The sequence below is a fragment of the Nicotiana sylvestris genome, chromosome 6 (assembly GCF_000393655.2).
Source record: "Nicotiana sylvestris chromosome 6, ASM39365v2, whole genome shotgun sequence".
NCBI classification, from domain to species: domain Eukaryota; kingdom Viridiplantae; phylum Streptophyta; class Magnoliopsida; order Solanales; family Solanaceae; genus Nicotiana; species Nicotiana sylvestris.
In genome coordinates, this window is record NC_091062.1 from 54,546,702 (window position 1) to 54,554,716 (window position 8,015).

General features: G+C 40.1%; 1 protein-coding gene across 1 annotated transcript; it reads left to right on the top strand.

Annotated features, from left to right (window-relative positions):
* Positions 1-1,195: 1,195 nt before the first annotated feature.
* LOC138870635 (uncharacterized) lies at positions 1,196-2,191 on the top strand. Its single transcript, XM_070148458.1, has one exon. It carries the CDS (start codon positions 1,196-1,198, stop codon positions 2,189-2,191), a length of 996 nt encoding a protein of 331 aa, XP_070004559.1.
* The last annotated feature ends 5,824 nt before the right edge of the window (positions 2,192-8,015 follow it).

Genomic DNA, 8,015 nt, shown 5'->3' on the forward strand with positions numbered 1-8,015 from the left:
GTCCATAAGTTGCCGACTTACGGATCAAAGAAGAGGCCACAAAACAGTTGAAGGCGGGGGTAATCCGAGTGGTTCGATACACCACATGGATGACTAATGTGATTCCCGTTCCAAAGAAAGACAGAAAACTCGAGTGTGTGTTGACTATCGGGATCTGAACAAAGCAAGTCCCAAAGACAACTTCCTTTTTCCAAACATCCACATCCTTGTTGACAATTGCGCCAAACATGAGATACAATCTTTCGTGGATTGTTATACTGGGTACCACCATGTCTTGATGGATGAAGAAGATGCGGAAAGGACAACCTTCACCATACCTTAAAGCACCTATTGCTACAGGGTCATGCCTTTTGGTTTGAAGAATGCTAGGGCAACTTACATGAGGGCTATGACTGCCATCTTTCATGACATGATGCACCAAGAAATCGAGGTGTACGTGGACGATGTGATCATCAAATCCAGAATGCAGGACGACCATGTTCGGGACCTGAGAAAGTTCTTTGAGCATCTGTGTAAGTATGACTTGAAGCTAAATCCAGCTAAGTGTGCATTTGGAGTTTCGTCTAGCAAACTCTTGGGATTTATAGTCAGTCAGAGGGGCATCGAGCTAGATCCAACAAAGATAAAGTCTATTCGGGATTTGCCTCTTCCGAGAACCAAGAAAGAGGTTATTAGCCTACTGGGAAGGTTGAATTATATCAGCTGGTTCATTGCTCAGTTGACATCCACATGTGAGCCCATATTTAAGCTGTTAAAGAAAGATGCGGCGATTAAATGGACAGATGAGTGTCAGGAAACTTTCGACAAAATCAAAGAATATATGTCGAATCCGCCAGTCTTGGTCCCACCCCAACCTGGGAGGCCTTTGTTTTTGTATTTGACAGTCTTAGAGAATTCCTTCGGATGTGTCCTCGGGCAACATGATGTGCCTGCGAGGAAAGAGCAGGCAATATACTATCTGAGCAAAAAGTTCACTAGCTACGAAGCCAAATACACTTTGTTAGAATGGACTTGTTGTGCCCTAACTTGGGTCGCTCAGAAGCTTCGGCATTACCTATTGGCCTACACCACTTATTTCATCACTAGGCTAAACTCTTTGAAGTACATATTCCAAAAGTCGATGCCCATAGGGAGGTTAGCAAAATGGTAAATGCTGCTCACTAAGTTTGATATAGTCTATGTCACCCGCACAGCAATGAAAGCCCAAGCTTTAGCGGATCACCTAGCTAAAAATCCTGTTAATGATGAATATCAGCCCTTGAGTACTTACTTTCCGGACGAGGAAGTAAATTCAGTTGAGGTAACATCAGAAGACACCAATGTTTGGAAAATGTTCTTCAATGGAGCTGTGAACGCAAAAGGTGTCGGGATTGGGTCAATCTTGATCTCACCCACTGGCCAGCACTATCCGGCCACAGCCCGACTTCGGTTTTTCTGCACAAACAACATTGCCGAGTATGAAGCCTGCATTATGGAAATCAACCAAGATGTGGAAGAATTGATAATCATGGGAGATTCGGATCTGATTATCCGACAAGCTCAGGGAGAATGGGAAATTCGGGATGTCAAGCTTATCCCATACAGGCAACATGTGGAAGATCTTAGCAAGCGGTTCAAGTCAGTCGAGTTTAGGTTTATTCCTCGTTTTCACAATGAGTTAGTCGACGCACTCGCTACTTTGTCCTCGATGTTGTCGTATCCATGCAATCTCCACATTGACTCGTTGGAAATCCAAATCCGAGAAAGGCATGGTTACTACAATGTAGTTGAGGTGGAACCAAATGTTAAGCCATGGTATCATGATATCAAGAGATTTCTGAAAATAAAGGAATATCCCGAGCAAGCCAATGGAGACCAAAAAAGAACCATTAGAAGGCTTGCCAGCGTTTTCTTCTTGAGCGGGGAAGTCTTGTACAAAAGGACTCCAGATCTCAACCTGTTAAGATATGTAGATGCCCAAGAGGCTGGAAGAATCATGCATGAAGTACACGCAGGAGTGTGTGGACCTCATATGAATGGATATGTCCTGGCAAAGAAAATCCTTCAAGCAGGCTATTACTGGATGACTATGGAAAAAGATTGCTTCAGATTTGTCCGAAAATGTCATCAGTTTCAGGTACACGATGACCTGATTCATGCACCACCTATAGAACTGCATCCTATGTCAGCACCGTGGTCGTTTATCGCCTAGGATATGGATGTCATTGGGCCAATCGAGCCAAAAGCTTCAAATGGGCATAGATTCATATTGGTTCTCATTGATTACATCACAAAATGGGTTGAAGCAGTCACTTTTAAAGCAGTCACTAAGAAAGCAGTGGTAGAATTTGTGCACTCCAACATCATTTGCCGTTTTGGTATCCCTACAACTATCATTACAGACAATGCTGCAAACTTAAATAGTCACATGATGAGGGAGATATGTGAACAATTTAAAATCACGCATCGGAATTCTACCCCTTATCGGCCCAAAGCTAATGGTGCTGTTGAAGAAGCAAACAAAAACATCAAGAAGATTCTTAGAAAGATGATCCAAAGTTCGTGACAGTGGCATGAAAAGTTGCCATTTGCATTGTTCGGATATCGCACAATTGTGCGCACATCAGTTGGGGCAACACCTTATCTATTTGTTTATGGCACTAAAGCCGTAATACCTGCAAAAGTTGAAATTCCTTCTCTCCGAATCATTGTTTAGGCCGAAATTGAGGATAGTGAGTGGTTCAAGACCCGTCTAGAATAGTTAACCTTGATTGACGAAAAGCGGATGGCCGCAGTTTGCCACGGGCAGTTGTATCAACAAAGAATGCCCCATGCATATAACAAGGAAGTGCGGCCTAGGAGCTTTGAAGTGGGGCAACTCGTTTTGAGACGTATTCTCCCTCATCACAAGGAAGCAAAAGGAAAGTTCGCTCCCAACTGGAAGGGCCCATACATTATCAGAAAATTGTTGCCGAAAGGGGCATTGTACCTGGGAGACATTGAAGGAAATGACCCTGAAACAGTTGTAAATGCAGACGCGGTCAAAAGGTATTACACTTAACCCTTTTGTGGTACCAATATTATCCGATTGGGATGACGAAGGCTTTCATTCTTACTAACCCAAACACTCAAATCCTTTGCTAACCCTTTGAGCCGGTTACCTTTCTTTGATTACCCTCTTTTGAACCTGAAAATGTTTGTAATAAACCAAATCAAAACAAAAACAAAAACAAAATGTTCCCTGAACTACGTTCGACTTGATTCCTAAAGGATACGTAGGCAGCCTCTCTCTGGGGTTCAGTCACACCAAAACAAAAAATCTAAATTTCCCCAAAAGTGAAACTGGGGCAGATGTTATGATGGTTCGGCAATGATCCCACCTGAATGGTACCAAAGTTGTAATTCAATCCAAATTCATTTTACCCCAAATCCTGTTCAAGTCCTTCTGATCAATCGGTGAGAATCTTCAAGAATCGGAGAATGCATTTTTTTGGATCTGATGCAACAAGATGAGAGAAATATAATGAGAGAGTCTTATTGGTAAAAATCCACACGGCACTGTAAGGTGATGGTGAGTAAAGAAACTGAAATGAGAGACTCTTGTTAGTAAAAATTCACAAAGAGCACTATAAGGCGACGGTAAGAAGAGAAATGAGAGAGGTCAATTGGCGAAAACCCACAAAGGGCGTCGTTGATCGAGAAGAAGAAATTCCTTACAACCATTGGCACTGAAAGAGTCCTGGCAAGGTTTCTCGATTTTTAAAACACGAGTCATAATGGGTTCATGAGAGATTGGATAGTTGCACAGATCGGGTATCCAGTGCAAGGAGAATGTCATGTCTATTGAAGTCTGCATGCACTCCAGATAAGTTCTCCTTTCCTCCTCCAAAAGGGACACTTCTCTTAAAATTCATTATCCTGTCCTTTTTTTACTTTACTGTGAATCCCTTTCTGTTTAATCCTCCTCCAAAACTAATACAAAGAAAAGATGGCAAGATTGGTTTTACAGGGTCCTGTCTAGCAAAAGTAAAGTTCAGGAGAAGGTACCCAGCCTCAACAGGTGCATCAAGTCGGCTTCGACTGGCCATGACAGTCGATGCTCCAGAGTAAAGGATTTCATCAAAAGAGTTGGGCCGAGATCAAAACACTCAAGGCCACAAAACCAACCATCATTTCAAACTGACAAATTGTTCTTTGATTTGAAAATAGGTGCAGTCCAAGATAACCTCACAAGAAGAAGGTACAATAAAAGCAAGGTGCGCGGAGACTAGAATGGTCCTGCAGCGGAAGTTTAACCCAAAAGGGAAGTGTCACACCTCCTTTTTACACACCCGAGAGGTATATAAGGGGCGTTTTTCCAATTTAAGTGACATTATTCGAAATGGAATTATTTTATTTATCAGAGTCACCACTTAGAATATTTTATTGGTGTTCCAAGTCATCGGTTTTATTTTAAATCCCAAATTGAGGAAAATTCGACTTTCCTTTTGAAGTCTGCGAACTAAAAATTGTGAATAAGTAATTTTGTTAACCCGAGGGAAGGTGTTAGGCACCCCTGAATTCCGTGGTTCTAGCATGGTCGCTTAAACTATTATAATTGACCTATTATCTGATTTTAATACATGTTTTAACCTATGGTATAATTTTAAATTATTGTCACACCTCCTTTTTCACCTACATCCTGAAAAAGGGTATATGTAAAGGGAGTTTTTCTAATTAAAGGACAATAGAAACGGGATTTATTTTAAGAAATTCAGAGTCGCCACTTGGGAGATTTATGGTGTCCCAAGTCACCGATTGAATCCCGAATCGAGGAAAATATGACTCTGTTTAACAGTCCGTGAACCAAAAATCCGAGTAAGGAATTCTGTTAACCCGGGAGAAGGTGTTAGGCATTCCCGGATTCCGTGGTTCTAGCACGGTCGCTCAACTGTCATATTCAGCTTATTTATCTGATTTTAATACATGTTGAACCTATGTGCCAATTTTAGCTTTCAACCACTTTTATTCAATTATTTTTAGAGAAAGTTGAACGTCGTTTAAAACGTGTCTTTGGATCGCGTCACATGAAATGCACCCACAATCCTGAACACATTTTATTCAACATTTTTGGGATTTGATTTGGTTCACATGAAATGCACACCCGAGTTTAAGAAGGTAAATTATTAAAAGCGCACCTAAAGTGACTAATGCGTTATTATATTTGGGGAGGGCTGTGAAATTTGCTAAACGGCCTATCTCGAATTCTAAGTATTTTATTATAGACATTTAAGAGGACCCCGCAATTTATGCATTTTGTTTAGCAGGGCTCGCCTCATATATATTATTTAAAGGCCAACCTAAAGCAAACTACAATTTTCTACTTAGTTTGTCTCTAATAATAAAAGAAAAAGCCCTAATTAATTAGTATTGTTCAAGAACTAATATACTTACGTCCTTGACTTTTATTCAAAATTTCAGTAATTCCCTTGGGCTTCAAGCTCAACCCAGTAAGAATAAGACACAGTCCAAAACTCAAGTTGGGCTTCGGACAGACTTCATTCAGGCCCAACCTTGACATTCAGGCTTATTAACTTGCAAATGATGGAGCTATTTCACATTTATTCAAATCAACACTTGACATACTCATATGCTCATCTCAATAAAATTCAAAACAGCTAGACGTCTAAACCGACTGGATTGGATTTATATTCTAAAATTCAGATTTTTCTTATCTATTTACCTACTAGTGAACTTCTGGATATTACTAAAGGCAAAACAAACTGGGAAACGTGAATTGAATTTTAACAAAAATAGTCATGAATATAAACCTCAGATGAGCAGGCTAAGCAACTTAATTACGAGATTTTACTTACACTAACACGAACAGGTTAATAGCCTAACTTCACACTTTATTCACATCTAATCATCATACAACTAAACTAAACTACTTAATGAAACGTAGATGTTGATATGAGTAACTAATCTACTGATCTTAGCAACTGCAATACAAAGTTGTTTGAGACGTCTCTTCAGCTTGAAATTAAAATTAATGTGGATATCATACGCTGATCTCAAAATCAATTGCAATACCCAAACTATTTCTGATTTTTTTTTAAAACAAAACCGTTAAAATAAAGCAAGTTCTAAGCTATACTAAGGCTACAACTGGATAACCACAAATTAACAGTCCCAAACAGTCCAATTAGGTACAAATTACGCAGTCCGAGTTTCATGTGAATATAAATCCAATTAGACTACACTACACAGTTACATATCATTAATATCTACTTAACTACAGATGTATAGTCGTCCAAACATGCATCATCCAGTAAACAAATGTCTGAGTACTTTCATTTCATGTTCATCTCAAAGCTACATCAATTTGAGTTCAAGTGTGCACCTGGAAATGAAAGAATGAAGCAGAAAAATGAGGTATCAGCAGTAACCAACAGCAGCAGTAGTATTCAACACCAGAAAATGAACTAGCAGACTAATTTTGAAACCAAGAGATGTGATACGATAGTCAGACCCTAATTTCAGTCTTAGTGAATCAGCAAACCCCAAACCAGACTCGACTTAAACCCTTTTTATTATCAGCTAACCAAGAATTGCTTCCGTACTAGAAGAAAACTTCATAAAATACCAAATGACTCAATGAAATAGTGTATTTTTCTAAAATTCTGTAATCGTTTTTGATTTTTTTTTCTGTATCTATTTTTGTGTATCTCTCTTCCTATATCTCTCTTAGAATCCCTTCCAAGTTCTCTTAGCTCTCTGCCCCTATATATCTGATGTTGCCTTGTTGATTTGTGCTTCCTCCGCTGTTTCTTTACTTCTAGCTCGACTTGTGGTCTTCCTTCTGATTTCTGCTGGGGATTTTTGTTGTAACCCTCCGCTTTACTGACTTCAAACTTCAATGTATTCCTCTGTTATATGGGCGGGCTCCCAACTTCAAACTTGAAAAATGTAAAGACTGAAATGTATTCCCTGCTCTCCAGGCGGGCTCCTGACTGCTAAACTTGAACTGCTTCTCCATGTTCTCCAAGCGGGTACCTGATTGCTAGACTTGAAATGTATTCCTTGCTCTCCAGGCAGGCTTCTGACTGCTAACTTGAAATGTATTCCTTGCTCTTCAGGCGGGCTCCTGAATTCAACCAAAATAGACGAAAATAAAGGAAATTTTTCTGCCCCAGTTTGGGTATCTGGGAACATATGTAAGTGTAAAACGAATCACATTACCAAATATCAATAAGAACTTGAAAACTAAAACTTGAATTGTACTCCCTTGTTCTCTAGGCGGGCTCCTGACTGCTAAACTTGAACTGCTTCTCCCTGTTCTCCAAGCGGGTACCTGATTGCTAGACTTGAAATGTATTCCTTGCTCTCCAGGCGGGCTCCTGACTGCTAACTTGAAATGTATTCCCTGCTCTTCAGGGGGGCTCCTGAATTTAACCAAAATAGACGAAAACAAAGGAAATTTTTCTGCCCCAGTTGGGGTATCTGGGAACATATGTAAGTGTAAAATGAATCACATTACCAAATATCAATAAGAACTTGAAAACTAAAACTTGAATTGTACTCCCTTGTTCTCCAGGCGGGCTCCTGACTGCTGAACTTGAATGTATTCTCTGCTCTCCATGCGGGCTCCTGACTGCTAACTTGAATTGTATTCCCTGCTCTTCAGGCGGGCTCCTAACTGCTGAACTTGAATGTATTACCTGCTCTCCAGGTGGGATCCTGATTGCTGCGCTTGAAAGTATTCCCTGCTCTTCAGGCGGGCTCCTGACTTCAATGAAACAGATAAAACAAAGAAAACTTTCTGCCCCCGTTTGGAGGTTGGGCACATATGTGAGTGTTAAACTGAATCATATTACCAAATATTACTAAGAATTCGAAAGCTAGGTCCCATTATCCAGGGGGTCCTTACAATTCTTACCTAAACGACAATTTTAAATCTAAGTTATATCTTCTAAAGGTGTGACTTCCGCTAAATATTGTTATCTAAGAGGGTCTTAAAGCTATCCCATTATCCAGGAGGGTCCTGAAAACTCCTA